Raw genomic sequence first — 19,824 nt, 5'->3', positions numbered from 1 at the left:
TCTTAAAGAACCCGTACAAATTATTCACGTGATTGGTTATGGCCTTCTCCGTTTTTTAAATACTTGGTTTGCAAGTTCTTTTGCTTGAAATAAACAAAATGAAGCATTGGACTTCACGTTAAACTCGCAGCGTCACAGTCCGGTAAGAGGAGGGTTGCCATGTCATAATAATGAGAGGAAGTAAAGGGTAGTCACGTAATTGGATTTAGATGGAGCTGGCCACCGCATTGTAATTTGTAACAGAAGCATTTTGAGTTGAGGCCAACCTCAGACTCAGAGACTCATATCAACTCTGCACAAAACAACACGGAACCGAAACTGTGAGCGATAAGATCAAAAGAGACACAGAGAGAGTTTCTCGCTGCACCTTTCTTCTTTTTTCCACACACAAACAAAAACAATGCCTGTCGTTACTTCAATTTGATGTTCCTTTTTTTCCGGAACTCGGCGTTGTTCTTTAGCATAGCACGTGAGCGTTTTTTATGAGTGTTTTGCTTGGTTTGGTAAGCACGAGTCCTTGGTTGTGTATTGTTGTGAGCATGAAACCTCGAATATTGTAACAGCTTTCATAACCGAGAACTAAGCTACTGTTTTTTTTTTTTTTTTTTTCTTGTGTAAAAAAGAAAAGTGTGCTTATCTGAACCGGATTTAGTGAAAATGGTGATTTTGGAATTCTTCGTTGATGATTTTTATTAAAAAAGACTTTTATGTTCCAAAGTTAGTGAAGAAGCGTAGTTGACACTCTCAAGGTTTGTTTGGTTTCAGTTTTCTTTTGCATTTGCTACGTGTCTCTGAAAACCCAAGATCTTGAAAGGGCAATGCTTTATCTGAGATTTTGAATTATATGTGTATGGTAAAAATTTTCTTTGAACCAAAAAAATCTCATTTACATTGTTTTGTTCCCCAAATTTTCTGATGAAATCTAGGATTGCAAATGCATTTTTGACGTTTGGAGCTGTGAGCTGATATAGATGGATTTTTAAGGTTAAATTTCACGTACATTTTTCTGATGAAATCTTGGATTCCTAATGCATTTTTTTAGGTTTGGAGCTGTGAGATGATAGAGATGGATTTTTAAGGTTAAATTCAGAAAGCATGGCATCTTCATGGGAAAATTTTGGAGCGATTGCAAATGTGGCCCAGCTGACAGGCATAGATGCCGTGAGATTAATTGGGATGATTGTAAAAGCTGCAAATACAGCACGGATGCACAAGAAGAACTGCAGGCAATTTGCACAGCATCTGAAGTTGATAGGAAACTTGCTGGAGCAGCTAAAGATCTCAGAGCTTAAGAAGTACCCCGAAACTCGAGAGCCTCTGGAGCAGCTAGAAGATGCCCTCAGAAGGTCTTATATTTTGGTCAATAGTTGTCAGGACCGCAGCTATCTTTACTTGCTGGCCATGGGCTGGAACATTGTTTATCAATTCAGGAAGGCTCAGAATGAAATTGACAGATACTTACGCATTGTTCCTCTCATTACTCTAGTTGACAATGCTCGAGTCAGGGTATATGTTATTGCTTCTATGTGCTTAATTATCTTATCAGGCTATTATTTGAATTATTCTTTGAATATCTTTATGTTATTGCTTCTATATTGTTTTCACATAAGTCGTCTTTGCTAGTTTGCCTTTAATTCAACACTATTGCTATGTACTATTCCTTGGTTAGGGGGAATTTAAGTTATCATTTAAATTACTGCTAGAGATATAATTCAGGTAAGTCTTTTGCAAAATCAATAAAGCAGGAACTCAAGTTTTGGCTGATTTTCAACATTTGATGAAGGTTGTTGCCAGCTTCTATGAGCAATGTTAGTTTGAGTATAGCCAGGATTAAAATGAGGAGTACTTCATTTGAGCGATTCCTGACTCTTGATGGAAGACTTGGGTTATAGGAATTAAAACGACCTAAACTTGTTATCCAGCATATTCCACTTGTTTGCTAGATGGCCCAGATAGTTTGTTCTTTGATCGGTTACGGCGGTCATGCTTGAATATTGGTGTATTGCATAGCAAGTGTGAAATCCTGTCTTGTAAAAATTATGGTCCTAACTAATGTCCTATGCCTGTAAGTTGCATTGCTGAATTTGTGCAGCCAACCAACCACATTATGTGGTTTGTTTGGTACTAGATACAACTCAGACAAATGGGTAGTGTGTGAGAATTGTTGTGTAGAATTCATTTAGTTATGAATAGGAAGTTGGTTGGAAATGAAGCAAAGAAGGGAATGTAAGGGGTGTGGGAAGTACCACATGGGCAATGAGGGTGTATGAGTTTTATGGGGGGATAATAAAATTTAAGCTCAATTTTGCTGATCATACTAGCACTCTTTCTGACAGTTTTATTCCATTCTAATAGTGTGTATGAGTTGATGGTTTGATTTCTATTTGTTTCCTTGAACACATATTGCACCACATAAAGGATTCATATTTGTTTATTTTGTTTATACACTCATTTTTGCCAACATAGTGTGCTAACATATGTGAAATATTTGTTTGAAATATGCATTTGTAAGAATCCTTTAAGACTACTTGCCTAAATGGAATTTGAGCGACCACTCTTTTTGAAACTCATGTACTGAGAATCATACCTCTGAGTATTCATATGAGAGATGGATCATGCCTCTTCCCTTCATGTGTATTCACAACTATATCCCTTGATTTTTTGTCTTTAATTACATACCACAAGGATAAGGTAGCATTTGATGTAATTTAGAACTCCAACACATTAGTTAAGATCACGACAATTGATTTGGTTTAGTTGCATCATATTTAACTTTTAGATAGAGTTGGGTGTTGGCTTACACGTAGGATATGTATGGATGGAGGAGAATGAAGGGAATAGGGAAGGGGAAAGCTTAAAAAGTTTAAAATAAACCTTCTCCCCCCTCCCTTCAGTGAATTCCCCTCCATCCAATCATAGCCTTAATTGTCCTTTCTATAAGCTAGCTCAACTGAGAACGATGGAACTCAGAAAATTCTATTAAAGGGATAAAAATGGAGACTAGCTCCTACAGCAATTCAGAAATACAAATGGAAGATATGGAAAAACAGTGTAGTGACATGTGAATGAAATATGAATAAAGAAAGATTAGCAACAAACTCCTAATTACATGTACGATTTTCCCCTGCTCCCTCTAAAGGCCTAACTTTTCAAGCAAAGAGAAGAGGCAGGCAAGAATTAACCAAAATCAACCTGAGTGTGGTAACTCTGAACTTTGAAGAATTAACCGAAATCACATGTCACTATACTGCTCTCCCCTTTCAATATATCGTTTCCCCTTGCCAAATGCACTACACCCAAACTCCTCTCCTCCATTCAGAATCTGCAAGCTGTGAATGTGTGTGATGGTGTTCAACATGTTTCAGCATTTTTTATTTTGTACTAATCAGAATTTGCAAATTTCCCAACCTTTCAACTTTTATCTGCTTTTTATTGTAACTTTCATGGTGACATCTGTGTTTGGAACTTTGGTAAAATACTGTTAACAATCTCTCGCTTCTTTGAAATATTCAGGAGAGACTCGAAGTTATTGAAAAGGATCAATGTGAGTACACATTGGATGACGAGTACCAAAACTTGCAGACTGTTATTTTGAAACCCGAGCCTGACAAAGATGATGCTGTAGTGCTGAAGAAAACTCTTTCCTGTTCTTACCCCAACTTTTCTTTCACTGAAGCACTTAGAAAAGAAAATGAAAAGCTTCAACTAGAGCTACAACATTCACAGTCAAATATGGATATAAATGAGTGTGAATTCATTCAACGTTTATTAGATGTCACAGAAGTTGCAGCTTATTCTCTTCCAGAGAAGTTTTCACCTGAAAAAAATCATAAGACAGTAGAGTACAGTAACTACAGTTATTCTGATGCCAACGGTAACAAAGTTCATTCATCTGATGAAAAATACCATAAAAAAGGTGATACTCTTTCAGCATCAAGGTAATTTATTTCCCTCTTCTCTAGCTTTCAAGTGTTTTGGGTTCACTCCGGAAAACTACTTGACCACAAATTATATTTATTTGGGTTCACCTACCACCGACCCGAATTAGTTTGGGATAAAAGTATTATTGATGTGAATTTTGAGCCTTACACATCTGACCTCTAGGGACACTCAAAGTTTAATTTTATAGCTCAGAGTAGCTTACAATACGCTAAAGATCCTACTCCTCCACCCTTTTGTTATGTTGTGATGCAGTCAATGATGCTTTTTCTTTTTACAGTTTTTATCTTTTTGGTTATTAACTTGTATTAAGAGGGCGAGCCTCGAATGGTGGTAAAGCTGCTCCTTTGTGATTGAAAGGTCACTTGTTCAAATCCGGAAAACAGCCTCTTTGTAAATATGCAAGGGTAAGACTGTATACAAGGATTGTCCTCACCCCTACCCTCTCTAGTCAGGGCTTAATGGGGAGTGGTGTTTACTAACTTGTATTGAATTGAGTCTAATACTCCATTTTCCTGGGCTCAAACAGATCGTCAATTTCAGAAAAGGATCTGCTGTCAACTGGAGGTTCATATCAGCAGGAAGATTGGCATACTGATTTACTTGCTTGTTGTTCTGAACCTTATCTTTGTACGTTCTCTCCTGCTCTTTGATTTTCTTTAGTTTGGTCAGCTATAATAGAATAGCTTCTTTCTTCACTTCAGTGTTATTATAGGCATATTATGGCTCACTGTATCTGTAGCCTTATGAACCAGAATGTCTTTCCTTCTACTTTTCCATTGAGTCAGCAGTACAGTTTCACAGCCCTTTATTACTTTATTATGTATGGTGCAACAAAACCCCTAATTTACGTATATGTTAATTTATTTGTACCAGTGTGAAGATTGGCAGTTTAAGATGTTTTATTTATATTTCTTGCATACATTCTCCACTTATTACTGTGGTGATTTTTTTTTTTTAATCTTCATACATAACCATCTTAAGAGGTCGAGCCTAGAGTAGTGGTATAGCTGTTCTTTGTAACTGAAAGGTCACGGGGTCGAATTCGGAAAATAGTCTCTTTGTAATTATGCAGAGTAAGACTTCATACAAAAATTGCCCTCATCCCACACTCACTAGTCAGGATTTAGTGGAGAGTTTTTTTTTTTTTTTTTTACATAACCATCTTATTCTGAGCATGCCTCTGCTGAGGTAACATGCGCTGCATGAGAATCAGAAGAAAAGATTAGGAAATAGGATAGAGGTGGATTCCGTGATTTGCATGAAATATTTGTTGTTGTGGACACCTGTTTCTCTGTGAAGATTGAATGAGACTAGAAGTGTGTTGTGGTAATTGTTGGAGCTGCATTTCTTTTGCTTTTTCCATGCGTGTTAAATTATAATAATTGTATAGTTGTAGTTTCAATGAGTATAATAAACTCCTTTTCTTTAAAAAAGAAGAAGAAATATTGAGGGAGAAGAGAAATACAGCATAGGAGGATCGGGAGTCCTCTTAGCAGCACTGAAAACAAGGGAATAAGAGAAATATAAAAAATATCTCAACAGAGCACTCCAATCCTGCTGTATTTTGCATCTCAAGTAATAAATAGAGCATTTGATCTGCAGGTATAAAGACATTCTTCTATCCTTGTGGGACATTCTCAAAGATTGCTACTGTTGCAACTAACAGGCCAATATGTAAGTTAGCCATAATATATGAAGTTAGCATTAAAATGATGAATCTATATCTGAATTCTGTTTCATTTTATGTGTTTTATGCTAGCAAGGCTAGAGTTCATCTATATCAAGTTGATAATAAGATCAGAACATTATGTGAATTCAATTTAGATGTTTCAACTTGGAAAAATGTCTTTCTTGGTTGCCATGGCTTTGTCCGGATTGGTGAATTCAGAAATTTTGACTTCATCAACTTAGGTTTACAGCAAGCTATGTCATTTTCTTTTATAATGAAGACTGAACTTGGTTGATATATCTTGGATTTTACCAAGAATGAAGTCTCACTCAATTGTTAAGATAGCATAATATCTGCACCCTAGGCCTAAATTGATTTCTGTAATATACATTAATTACATGTAATGGAGACATAATCATAGGGGTCTTTTGGGGGGGGATTCATTAACTATCAGACCTCTGCTGGAATTTTTTTTTTTTTTTGGTAATCCTGCTGTAATTTTTTTAAATTAATGCAAAGGTTGCTTTAAGTTGCAAATGTTTTCTGATTTTATATTATTCTTACTTTCTATTTGGTTCATTTGCCACACTAAAAAAACCTTATTAAGGTTGTACTGCTATAATTTCAATTTTGTGTTTTTTCAGCTTCTGCTGAAGCATGTAATGAATTGATGGCATATTCATTAATTTTATCTTGCTGTTGCTATACTTGCTGCATAAGGAGGAAGCTACGGAAGATGTTGAACATCACGGTAATGCTTCCTTCCTGTGGCATAAATATGACCTCAGGTGCCCTCTTGTCTGTGCCTTGTATATATAATATTCAGATAAATTCATAAAACATTTTTTGGCAGCATTTCTCATTATATCTCAGTATTCTCTATTATTACTTATAGTTTCTTCTTTTCTCATGGAAATTTATACCAACTCTGATATATTTCTTAGTGGCTCCTGTTTGTCCTATTTGCAAGTGAGTTAAAAATATCAAATGTCTTATCTACCAAAAAATAAAAAATAAAAATATTAATGTCTTTGATTAAGGTTTGAGTATTCTTTGGAATGTAGTATTCTGGTATCTTTGAATTTTCCATTACTCATTTACACTCTATGCCAGGGGGGCTTTGTTGATGATTTTCTTTCTCATTTGATGTGTTGTTGCTGTGCTCTTGTGCAAGAATGGAGAGAAGTGGAGATCCGTGGGGTTCGTGGTATGTCTACATCATTTAGCTTTCTCAGCATTTAAGGGATTGCACTAGAATATTGGGAATTTCAAAATTTCTCTTGTCCTAAGACTCAATTCACCTTGCATGTGTCTTGGACTTGTCTTTCCTTTTCTCAACAATACTTTTTGAATTGGATCTAGCTTGATGTTATAAATTTCTGTTTTGCTATTGCATTTTCCCTTAGTTTTATTGAGCACTGAAATGATGCTTATTGGTTGGTGTGCTCAAAATGCATGTAAATGTTATTTTTTTAATTTTTGCAGGTTCCGAGAAGACCAAAACAAGCCCTCCACCCGCACAGTGCATGGAATCTTAAGTAACAAATGAGGTTGTCATTTGGTTGTGTAGGGATTGAATACCATATTAAATAGAGGCAACTGGCTATTGGAACTATCACATGAAGCCAGGACCAATGTAGTTTGATTCTCACACGTCCTGGCATCAATTACCTACATGTAAATTAGCTTTATGTATTGAATACCCAGAAAAAAAGTAGCTCCTAGATTTAGCTATGGTGCATCATGAACCTTTTTTTTCTCTCTCCCTGGTTTAAGATAGTTTTGTGTTGATTTTGGCATTGTTTTTGTTTGATTTTTGTCAGAACTTCACTCACTAATTCATTAGACTAAGTTTGATGGACCCCACTCCACCCATGGTTTTATTGTACGTTTGGAGTTGGAGAGCTAGGTAATTCATAGGGACTCAGAAATTCGGATTGCACATTACCCCTTTTTTTGCATGGGAAAGGGTAATGGAAAAACACAAGCATTTTAGTCTAATTTGTATTTTTCAATTCAAGAAAAAGGGAAAAGGTTTTTTTCTTCCTTTTAAAAAAATATATTATTCCATTATGCAAAACATCGGTAAACTGAGGTGATATGATGTTTAACAAGTCGCGTTAACAATGATATAAAAACCGAAATTTTTTGTTGAGAGCCATTGGACCGTACGTATCATGTTTCATGACATCTAATGAACCACTCTAAAGCGAAGCATTTAAGTTTTCCAATTCAAGAAAATCAAATAATTTAAGCTGAAATACTATTTACTAAATATAAAGAATCAATTTAATTTAAGAGTTTAACTTATAATTGGGACCCTAGCATTATTCATCAATGTTGAAAATATTTTGCCTATAACAGTAGGATTTCCAAACGGTGATGTGACTCGCACAGTTAAGCGAGGGACAATGTCTTTTAAACCAAGTTTTCATGTGACTGGTGTATTATATGTGTATCAACTGAATCCAGATTTTACTCTGTTGTTCGTTCGTATAGCTCCATTGATTTGTGGCATAAAAGATTTGGTCATGCTACTGATGATGCTATTTTATTACTTCCAAAATTTGCTTCTGTTAAGAGTAGACAAATAAACTCTACACTTTGTTTTGAGCCCGTTTCTTTGTACTTTTAGAAAAAGTAACTTTTATTTCTTCCTTATTTTAGAAGTCTTTTTTACAAAAGTTAAAGTTATTTATATTTTTATAAAAATATTTAGATTTTGAAAAAAATATTTGGCTTTTGACTTCTGCTTTTTTTAGAAGTTAAAATTTTTAGCTTTAGAAAAAAGTAGGTTTTTTACTTTTTTTGTGACTTGTGTTTTTTTTTAAAAGCAGACATCCAAACGAACTAAAAATGAAAAGTTTTTTTTTTCACACAAAAAAAGCAACTTCTGGAGAGAAAAAAGCCCATCCAAAAGCAACATCGACTTGTGCCATCATGCAAAGCAAACTAGATCTGTGATTCCATTAAGTAACAATCATAACAAAAATGTGTTCGATCTTATTCATGTTGATTTGTGGGAACCATACCGAACAACTTCTCTTACTAGAGCATGTTATTTCTTAACCATTGTTGATGATTTTAGTCGATCTGTTTGGATTTATTTACTAGCAGAAAAGCACGAAAGATATCATCATTGAAGGGCTTCTTTGCTATGACCGAAAAACATTATAGTTGTAGTGTGAAAATTGTGCGAAGTGATAATGACAATGAGTTTAAATCTAATAGCCTAATGAGCTTGTTTGTTGATCTAGGTATTGTGCACCAAACTTGATGTGTTGATAGTCCGCAGCAAAACGAGAGAGTGGAGCGCAAGCATAGGCATATTATCAATATAGCTAGGGCTCTGCGCTTTCAAGCAAATTTGCCAATTGAGTTTTGGGGTGAGTGCGCCCTCACAGCAGCACATTTGATAAATATAACCCCTTCGCATGTGCTTGGTGGAAAAACACCTTATGAGCTACTACACGGTAATGCTCCCTCAAATGTGCATCTTAAAATTTTTGGATGCTTGTGTTATGCTCAGTCTAGGCCAAAATCTACTGATAAATTTAGTGCTAGATCACAACAGTGTGTTTTTACAGATATCCTCCACATGCTAAAGGTTGGAAAGTGCTTGATCTTGATACGCTTGAGATGTTCGTATCATGAGATGTTGTATTTCATGAAAGTGTCTTCACATTCCAGAACTCAATTAGCCACTCAAATAATGGTTCATTCCATCAATTCAAATCCAACATTTCAGGCCAAAATGTACAAAATAAGGTGGCATACCACCCCTTCTCAAAAGCTTCATGAAGTCAGAGCTCCAGAGTGGAGACCCAGAATACTTTCTTCAACAGGACAAAATAGAATAAGAATTTTCTCTCCATTATCCCCATAAGTAAACAAGTCAGATCCGTCAACAAAATTGTAAATGTCAACCTTGTCTAGATCTTGCAGTTCGACTCTAGGGTTGTAAAAAGCAATCTGATCCAAAATGCGACCACGAACCACTATACCAAAAGATTCTAAGTTTTCATCCGACTTATCTTGTTCGGCTTTAAGAAGGTTAACTTCTGAGGTCAAATTTTCATTTGCTATTTTCAATTCAGAAATCTGGAGAATGAGCTCGTCGCGTTCTTTCTTGAAATCATCCCTATCTTTCTGAAGGAACACCAATTTATCTTCAGCTATTTTTTGAGCAGTTTCAACATCAATCTCCTCTCGACCTGTTTCAGTAAGCTGATTTTTCAGAAAGTTTTTTTTCTTCAATAAGGCTTCTTTTTCAGAGTTGAATTGATTCTTGAAGGTGCGTAACTCCTCATGTTCCGTTAGGAGTTCACGACGGTCAAGAAGATGTAGCAAAGCCATGTCAACAAAGGAGGTGCAACGAACTGAAAACTCTTTAGCATATTTGTATCTTTCAATAATTTCATTAGCAGAATATGCGTCATATTTATCATGAATTTTTGGATCGAAGAAAGGCTTTAATAAATGCCGAGACTTCACATCAAAAGGACCTGCAGGAATCGATTTCTTTGAAGGACCAGAAGTTTCGGTAGGGGTTCCCTTGGGGTCTGGTACATTAGCCCAAACCTCTTTCTTTTGTCGGATACTGCCCTGAGAGCCAGCTTCTGGAAGAGAGGCATAGTCAGAAGCCATCGAGAATCGAATATTTCTCGGTAGAAACCTGACAGCCCGAGGTAGATTGTTTTTCAGTAAAATCAGTAGTGTTTGCCTTCTTCTGAGCAGCATCCTGACGAGCAAAAAATACTTCACGTATAGCCTTACCTGCCAAACGGGAACATGGAGAAGGTTAATAAAAGGAAAAAAAATCATACAAAAATGAAAATCAACATTGTGGTTACTTACTGAAGGCTTTATGAATAGTCTCCAGATTAGAACCAGCTTCAAGAATATGACGAGAAGTAATAGCTAATCTTGCTTTTACCAGTTGCTGGATTTTAGGAATAAACCAATCATAAGTTTTGAGCTCATATGCATTCAAATTCTTTACGTGGCGTAAATACGTTTCCACTGATGGAGTATAATGGTTGTGATTCCTGGAAAGAGGAAATCGAGGAGAACTGTCTTCGTTAAAGAAAAAAAGGATGAAGATTTACATCTGGCGTTGTAGGAGAAGAACTTTAGAGAGTACCGAAGAAGAAATTTTAAAGTAATCTGACTTAAAATTCTTCCAGTTATCTTCCAAAGAAGTACACTGTTTTAGTCCAGACCAGTTTTTAAAGAAACCCAACCATTTTGAGGAGATCCCTTCGTAATAGCATTACGAAAAACAACCAAGAAGCAGAAGAAAACTTTGAAAGAGCAGGTGAGCCTGTGTGCTAAACAAATCAGTTCAAAAACGCGATGAAAACCCCATGAGTTGGGATGAAGTTGAGAAGGTGCAATATCTAAATGCCGGAGTACTTGAATTTGAAACTCGAAAAATGGAAGTCGAATACCTAAGTCTTTAAAAAGACATGTATATATAAAAAAAGAATCACCGAGGAAGAGCAAATCCTTTTGTTAGAACCCGGTACATCAACCCGAAAAGGAAGATTTTCAATGTCTTTACAAAGTTGAATATAAGAAAGGGATGTTTGTAAGAGGTCTTAGTCATCTTCATAAGATGAGCGAACCCCTAATGCTTCTTCATCAACCCATTCAAGATCCTCCGTATTGGGGAGAAGAGAAAATTGAGAAGATGGAAGATCTTGGTAAGCGCAGTTTCTCATTATGACCATAGAAGAAAACAAACAAATAGATTTCATTTTGGGATCCAAGAAGTCAGAATTAAGAACCTCTAAACAGGAAACTTCTTCTACAAGGTGTAATGTTACTCTAATTCGCCCAGAACCCTTTACTGGATAGATAAGGGCTCTGTGAAACCTAGGAAATCTATAATGGTGTGAGGAGAGTCTTCTTTGGGTTAATCAATTGAAAAATTGTAGTTGGCGAAAGTATTCAAATTTATTTATGGTTTCTTATGGAGATTTGTCCATCAAAATGACTTAAGAGAGAGCAATACATTCACTTGATAGTTATCCAGTTATTCAGAGTTTCAAAATTTTACATAGTTATAAAAAGAATAGCTAATGTAAACTAGAAAGAGAAAGAAAAGAGATCAACGTACCGTAACTAAGAGCAGAGCAAACACGTTCTTGAAGCGAGTAAAGAAACTTGGAAGATTAGTGTGGAACTTTGATGAAGATAAGAGTCTGTGGAGAAACAAAAAATTAGAAACATAACAAGAGAAAAAATGACGGTGGAGAGTAGAAGAAAAATGGGGCTGAACAAATGTGACCTTAGGGCTGAGCGGATATGACTTCGGAAATATGAAAAGATTTAAAATCATTAAATAGCGCCCCCCAGAAGCTTGCGACACCAATAATAATGGTCCACGTGGATCGTTCAGCCGTTTGGAAGATGAAAGATGAAAAGACACCTTAACTGTGATGCATGCATGATACTTATCATCTTGGAGTATCGACTTGAGTTACTCCGAGCCAAGGGCCTTAATGTTGCGGGTTAATACACTCGGTCGGAGCTAAAAACTTGGTTAGTTTAATGCCGTAGCCAGGAAATAACACCTGCCTGTAAACTCTCAAGGCCTTTTTACCCGTTAGAATACTTCCACATATGTGCTTTACCCCGTTACCCGGGATCGTGGAGTTTAAACCCACGATCTCCTTTCCCAGAGTCGTAGGGACCTAATAACTACCTAGTGGAACCATGATCTGCGTAACCTTCATAAGTGCTCCACGTTATAGGTAACAGTCGTATGATAATGCTATATAGGATTAGGAGTGAGACTAGGGGGACACTTAAGCTTTAATATCAGAGATCCGATATAGATCTTACCTTTCCAGCATACATCCCAGATACATCTCAGAGCTTATTGCTTAACCTTAGAGCTAGATCCTATCCAACTTGGTGTTCACTCTGAACAGAACCCAAAATATTTCAATCCCACAAAACAATCTTACAGTTAATTCTAGATTTGCTCCCAAATACCCATTAAAAAATATAAATAGTTAATTCATGACACTTTGTGCGTTTTCTCTAATATTGTCACTCGAATCATAATATGGATATGGCTGCAGAATACCTCACTTCCCTAATGTTTTAAGGGAAAAACTATTCTCATGCTACATGAGACAATTTTTGTCTCCTACACACTCTTCGATAACTGTGTCACATTTTTCTTTTATTTTATTTTAATTTTTTTAGGTGGTGGAGCACACAAATTTGTCTCTATGTCATGAGATAATTATCTCTTTTAACATGAGATTAATAAAACCCATGTTTTAACATCTGAACAATTTATTTATTTAAAACGCTTTCAAATATAACATTTAAATGCAAAATAATTTTAATTTTTAAAAAATTGTCTTCTAGAAAAATATATAAAGTTATTTTTTTTAAAAAAATCCATCCTAATAAATTCTCAAAGTTATAAATTATTTTCAACCAAGTGTTTTGTAAAAACAAAATTTTTGATTAATTTTATACTATGTTGCACTGACACTGACCCGAGACACGACACAATACGCCGATACTTTAATTCTAAAAAATGTCATATTTCGACACATTAGGACACGTTTTGACATTAAATAATATTTTTAATATATATAATATAATTTATATTTAATACATGTAACTGCCTATAATAAGTCATATAACCAATCAAATATTCAAATTTCATAACATAAATATAAACAAAAATAATTTTTCGTACATTGTTAATTTTTCATGTCAAATTACAAAATAGAAAAAAATTGATTTATAAATTATTTTTTCATGTTTAGTTAATAAAATAAAATTTAGACTAAAAAAAAAGAGTCGATGTGTGTTGGAACGTTGACTGCGTGTCGGAACGTGTCGGTGTCCGACACGCATTTTTCAAAAAAAATTGTGTGTCCGTTCTTTACATATTTTATAAATAAAATGGGCTATTTTTAGGATAAATCACGTATATCCTTCGCGGAAGATAATTCTGTTCGAGCCGAAAACATCCATATCATGGTGGGGTTAGCTTTTTCACAGAGAATTTTTTACAATAATAAGGACTTGAACCTAAGATATTTCATAATCGGAATTAAGCATATACTACTTGAACCAATCCCTTTGGTAAAAAGATTTATTTTTATCTTAACATTCAAGCATAGAAAATTTTTACCTTTTGACAAAAAAAAATTCTAAAAGAAAAATGTCTACAAGTATTTTTTTTTAAAAAATTCCCATAATAGAATATTCTTAATATGTATAGACTTATTATTTATGAAGCATCAATAAATTATTAATAGAATATATAATAGGGTTTGATGTTTGTTATTTTAAATAACATAAGTTATGTCATTTTATGAGAGAGATAGACACAATGAATGAAAATCATGGGAAGTAAGTGAATGGTTTTTTTAATTTAAATTTTAAAAAAAATTATTTTGTGTCTATCTCTTTTTTAAAAGGCAAAAGTATTTGTCATTTTAAATGATATAAAGTTATGTCATTTTAAGAGAGAGATAGATACAAAATAATATTTTTATTTAAAATTTAAAATAAAAAAATCCACTCGCTTTTTCTCCCATGATTTCTATTTCTTATATCTATCTATCTCTTAAAATGACACAACTTATGTCATTTAAAATAACAAACATCAAACTCTTCTTAAAATGACGTAACTTTATGTCATTTTAAATGCCAAACACTTTTTTCTATATAATAATATTAAATTAATAAAAATATTAACAGAAAGAATATCCTAATTTAGGAAATATAATAGAAATAAATTATTAATATAAATAAAAAATATAAAGGCATAGAATATTGCTTCTACCAATATTATTACCATATCTTAACCGTTGACTTCCGTCACTGAATAATTATTCTTTCCACAAATCAAACTCATTAATTAATTATTAATTTACACTAAATAATAGTCATTGATTGGCGAAAATCAACGATCATAATATGATAATAACATTGATAGTAACAAAGATCATAATCCAAATATAAATACATAATTAATTAGAATCACATTTGAATAATAATTATACTTGTATTTAATAAATAAATTAAAATATCCAAGCCCAAAAAAATAAATAAAAAAAATCCGATCGTGCTACGTTCGCACCGGAATTGATCTTGTAGCACTATAAATATCAAGCATGGCGTCGACGAAAGAAGTCACACCCCTTTCTTTTCATAATTCGTGTCACTCACATCACAAAATTAGGGTTAGGGATTTACCTTCTTTTCTTTGTGAAATTCAAGCATGGCGTCGACGAAGAAGATCAGTCTGCAGAGTTCCGATGGTGAGGTCTTCGAGGTGGACGAGGCGGTGGCGTTGGAATCGCAGATCATCAAGCACATGATCGAAGGCGATTGCGCCGATAGCGGCATCCCTCTTTCCAACGTTACCAGCAAGATTCTCGCCAAGGTTATCGAGTACTGCAAGAAGCGCGTTGAGGCCACGAGTTCCGACGAGAAGCCCTCCGATGAAGATCTCAAGGCCTGGGACGCTAATTTCGTCAAGGTTGATCAGGCCACGCTCTTCGATCTCATTCTGGTGAGTTTTAATTTCGGTTTCTGTTTCCTCTTCATGTGGATTTCTTTGTTTTGGGTTTGACTGTTGGTGCTGTGGTGATTATGGATTAGGGTTCTTTTGAGATTGGGGATTTTAGGGTTATTTGTTTTGTTCCTATTATTTTAATGGTTTTTGTTTGGGCGATTACTTCTTTTGAAGCAATGATGTTTTAACCGTTTCTGAAATTGGGGATTTGGATTGGACTTCTTAGGGTTGAGAAAGACACAAGGCCAAGTATAGTAGGGTTCATCATAATTTGTGCAGGTTGTAGGGTCCATTACTTTCGCTCGCGTCTTTCTTTCTCGTAACGTAACGTTATCGTTTTAGCAAGTAATAGCAGAGGATCTAAGTCAAGGAAATTGTGCTATATTTTGTTATTTGGAGTTTTATTGTGTTGGATTTTGTTTCCTTTGCTCTATTATTGATTTCTGAATGGGTGTCTTTTTGGTATACTTGTTGCATGGATGTATTCTCTATATTGAAGCAAGGGTCTATTTTTTTGTGTATTTTGATGGTGTAAATGATTCAAAATTTTGGGAAGGGGGTGAGTGATTCTAGAAGAGACTTGCGGGATTATTTTTGAAGTTTTCCCTAATTAATTTTAAGGATATATGTATGTTGTGTGTGTATCTTTGGCTTATCATCCTTCATGTGAGCGAGTCATGGCTTCTTTTCTTTATTGTCGTGTATATTTCATGAAATTGGTGTTTATCTGAATTCTGCATCTCTGTTCCTTATTAATCATTGATCATTGGATATTTTGCTGTATGCCTTAAATACGTAGGAGCCAGGAGTGCATTATATATGCCTACATTAGAATTGTCCATGATGATCGCTTTGGTCTTGGTGGTCTCGAGTTTGCATCCTACAGCGTGAGAGTGTATTCCATTTGATTTGAGATCTGTTTACAATTTGCGTTCAATGCATATATTTGCAATAGACATTTAATGTCTCAATGCCTGGAATATTTTGCATTTTAATGTCACATCAACTGTTTTTATCATGTTAATGCTGTGCCATTGCGTTGTGTTATGAAATTTTTGTTTTCAGGCTGCAAACTACTTGAACATCAAGAGCCTTTTGGACCTTACTTGCCTGACTATAGCAGACATGATCAAGGGGAAGACACCAGAAGAAATTCGCAAGACCTTCAGCATTGAGAATGACTTCACCACCGAGGAAGAGGAGGAAGTTTGTCGGGAAAACCAATGGGATTTGAATGATTCAAAGGCAAGAAAGACTTCATAATGGAAACAAATAGGAGTGCAAAAATTGATTTTCAAACATTAGGTAAACCACTTGGTAAAAGGGATACATTCAAGGGGGTCGTAGCACACAGACGGGTCGTATGCAAGATCACAAAGGCATCAAATCCATCAGAATTTCATCATCAGTACAAACAAGCACCAAATGAAATCTTCTATTCACGTTCAGAATAGAAATGGAACTAAACAAAAAAGAATAAGTTGCTCACAAATTTGTGTTCTTGTTTCTCTAAATGAACAACTGAATCGTGTTCAAGCTTGTCCATTTTTCGTGGTACCATGTCTACTTTCATACGTAAGTATCATATTGATATAGTTGCTATCTTGGAACCGCGTGTCAGTGGAGTCAAGGCTGCCCAGATTATTCGTAAACTAGGCTTTTTTAATTTTATTTTGGAAGAAGCTAATGGTTTCTCAGGCGGTTTGTGGGTTCTATGAGATAGTAATAAGGTCGATGCTCAAAAATTGGGTCAAAGCTCCCCATATATCTACACGAATGTTTCGTTTCCAGGTCACGTTCCTTTTCATTTCACAGCTATATATGGGAGTCCATGCTTGGATATTTAAGGATAACAGTTCTTGCCTTTGGTTAATGGCAGGAGATAAAGGGTCAGAGATTTTAATGAAATTTTATTGAATAGGGAGAAGAAAGGAGGTTCAATCGTTGTGCTGATTTTTCTTCTGTCTTGGATATTGTGGGATGTTGGACTTGGGGAATTGTGGTCCTTTTTTCACATGGCGAGGGCCTAACTTTTCCCATTTAGATAGTGTTCTGGATACAACTTACATTGAGCCCACCAGATGAGCCCAACCTCTTTAAGCCCACATTCTTGAACATTCTAGAGGGCACCCATGGCAAGCCATAGAGGCTCTCCACTGGGACATCTCCCTCTTCCTGCACTGCGGCCCCTGTACACTGACAGGGGGCAGTTTGATGAGACAACTCATGGGCTAACCAGCTCAAGCCCCCATGCAAGAGAGGACTCTCCTCTCTAAATACTCCTCTCACACATGGAGAGAGAATTTTCTTCTTCACCACTCCTCTCATATGCTTTCATACCCACACACTCCCCCTTTTTAAGCACATCCATGGCAAGCTTCACTAGTGGCTTGGTCTCTACCAAGGTCACTATGGACACCCCCTATATCAACATATTGCCCCCAGCACACTATCAGTACATTGACGCCGTATGTGGGAAACGACAAATTTCGATTCCCATTTCTTTACTAGAAGTTCTAAGAACTCTCCTTTCTTCCTATTCCACAACCCCTTGCTTGCCTTTCCTGAAAGGCATTCCTGCAAAAACCCTTGTTTACTCAACTACGAAAAGCCATGTTACTGGAATATACACAAAGCCTTCAATCCGAACTTCAGACTGAAGAACCAGATCTACAAAGAAAAAAGAAAACAAGACTCTAGAAGACAGAAAACGGAAATGCAGGAGAACCAGATCCTTGAAGTAAAAGAAAATATACAAAGAAAAAGGAGACCAGCTTTATGAACCACATGTTGTCTCAATCTGTTGGTTGTTTCACTCTACCAGATCACCATGTGCTTATACCGATGAGATACATTCAACCGGTCGCCAACCTGACCTTATCCAAACAGCACCGCCTCATCACCTGTTCACCCACACCGGACAACTTCAACCTCCTCGCTCGCCAGCCTCAAACTGATTGGCACATGAACAAGATCACATTCTCAAGTTAAAGCGTCATGATGCTCGCCATTCAGATAATAATAAACCCTTTTCCAATAGAAAAGGAAAAGAAAAAAGTTCACGTCACCATTCAAAGGCTGCAACCACTGTCTCGATTCACGGGATCTAATTCAAATAGTTCAGGATCGGGGGACCCACATGCCACAGCTACTAAAGCTTTAGCAACAATGCTTTTAACCTATCACTGCGGTCACGTGAATTCGCAATTTCGAAGTCCGTGCATATTGAAATGCAAATATGAGGAGACGTACAAGTTTTATCTATCCTTTTTATTCACAGTCCAATTTGTTTTGTCTTATTGTAATAAGATAAAGAAACCCCCAGAGTCGATGCAGTTACACTTTATTTAATATAAGGATCTTTTTAAGGGGGTTAGAAAGAAAAAGGCTGAGACTAGTCAGCCTCATTTTTGACATAGTCGTTGCAAGCTTCGCATGATAAGAAAGTACACATTTTTGAATAACTCATTTCCCTTTCAATGTTATGGTCGTACAAGTATCTTCCAGGTTTTTCGACGGGTTACAAACACCAATATCTTAGTGAACCCCTCAAGGATGAACGCCTCAGCACATGCTTCAAATTACCCCATAACAAATTGAAGACTCAACTCCAAGAAGAATAGACCTTCTGTGGCGAATGCAAAAAAGGAAAACCAAAACACTCTCTCAACCTCTCAATATTCCAATCGTCTTCAACTCAGCTCAAAAATATATATATACATTTATATATCAGGGCGACCACCACCGAGCGCCCACGAACTCCGGGCGACCACCAATGTTGTTCACCGCCACTATCAGGAGCCTCGCTCAACAGCCTCGCTCAACCAGTCGCCCAAACTCCCCTAGAACTCGCCGACCAGTAAGCGGATCACGCAACTACACAGTAGATCGGCGCAGATCAATCGCCCAACACCATCAACCGCTCAACCAACTAACCAAAAATAGGAGAGGTTTACACCTTCCTGGATTACAACTACTTGCCCCAGATATAAAAGCTCAAGGAAGTGACAACCCAGAACTCTCGCCAAGACTCTCGCCCAACCAACCTCTGGTCGCCCACCGTAGATCCCCTCGCCAGACAGCCCATAACTCTCGCCCAGACTCTCACCCAACCAACCTCAGGTCGCCCACCATAAATCCCCAACCACTGGTGCCATGACGATTTCATCCGCCACTGTATCGCTCGCCTATATCCACAACTATCGATGCCCATACCCATGGAGACATGCAATTCACCTATTCATGGGACTCTCAAGCAATTTCTCCAAGAAAAAATTCAAGTCTCTCTATGACGGTCGTCTCCTCCCCAACCACCGATTCACCTACACTTCAAGTCTTCTCGCCATAGCCGCCCCATGACGGTCGTCTCTTCCCAACTGAGCCGCCAAGTCTTTACACTATCGCCCGCTATTCTGGTCGGAGTGGCCATGCAGCTGTCACGCCAGCTCAGTTACAACTGCGCCCATATATCCTTGGTCCCCAGCCGATCAGGTGCATGCGGTATCCACACGCGGAAAACATGACGACGATGGTATTTTCTTTGCTTGCACGGTTGAAGCGACTTGAGGATGATGTGGTCGCCGAACTATTAAAGACCCCTGATCGAGAGCTTTGCATCTAAAGCTTGGGTTAAATATGTTATCAAAAAAAAAAA

General features: G+C 36.5%; 2 protein-coding genes across 2 annotated transcripts; both read left to right on the top strand.

Annotated features, from left to right (window-relative positions):
* Positions 1-1,095: 1,095 nt before the first annotated feature.
* Positions 1,096-7,259, top strand: LOC133303130 (protein MID1-COMPLEMENTING ACTIVITY 1-like). Its single transcript, XM_061503005.1, has 7 exons — positions 1,096-1,506; positions 3,514-3,938; positions 4,469-4,569; positions 5,545-5,616; positions 6,256-6,362; positions 6,725-6,818; positions 7,097-7,259. The coding sequence occupies exons 1-7, from the start codon at positions 1,096-1,098 to the stop codon at positions 7,147-7,149; spliced, it is 1,263 nt and encodes a 420-aa protein (XP_061358989.1). The 3' UTR covers positions 7,150-7,259.
* Positions 7,260-14,803: 7,544 nt separating this feature from the next.
* Positions 14,804-16,881, top strand: LOC133303122 (SKP1-like protein 1A). Its single transcript, XM_061502996.1, has 2 exons — positions 14,804-15,167; positions 16,236-16,881. Exons 1-2 carry the CDS (start codon positions 14,874-14,876, stop codon positions 16,431-16,433), a joined length of 492 nt encoding a protein of 163 aa, XP_061358980.1. The 5' UTR covers positions 14,804-14,873; the 3' UTR covers positions 16,434-16,881.
* The last annotated feature ends 2,943 nt before the right edge of the window (positions 16,882-19,824 follow it).

The sequence above is a fragment of the Gastrolobium bilobum genome, unplaced genomic scaffold (genome assembly GCF_033153095.1).
Source record: "Gastrolobium bilobum isolate Gb01-03AN ecotype WA unplaced genomic scaffold, APGP_CSIRO_Gbil_v1 utg4340, whole genome shotgun sequence".
Taxonomy (NCBI): Eukaryota; Viridiplantae; Streptophyta; class Magnoliopsida; order Fabales; family Fabaceae; genus Gastrolobium; species Gastrolobium bilobum.
The sequence above is the reverse complement of the archived record's forward strand: the minus strand, read 5'-3'. Positions and strand labels throughout refer to the sequence as shown.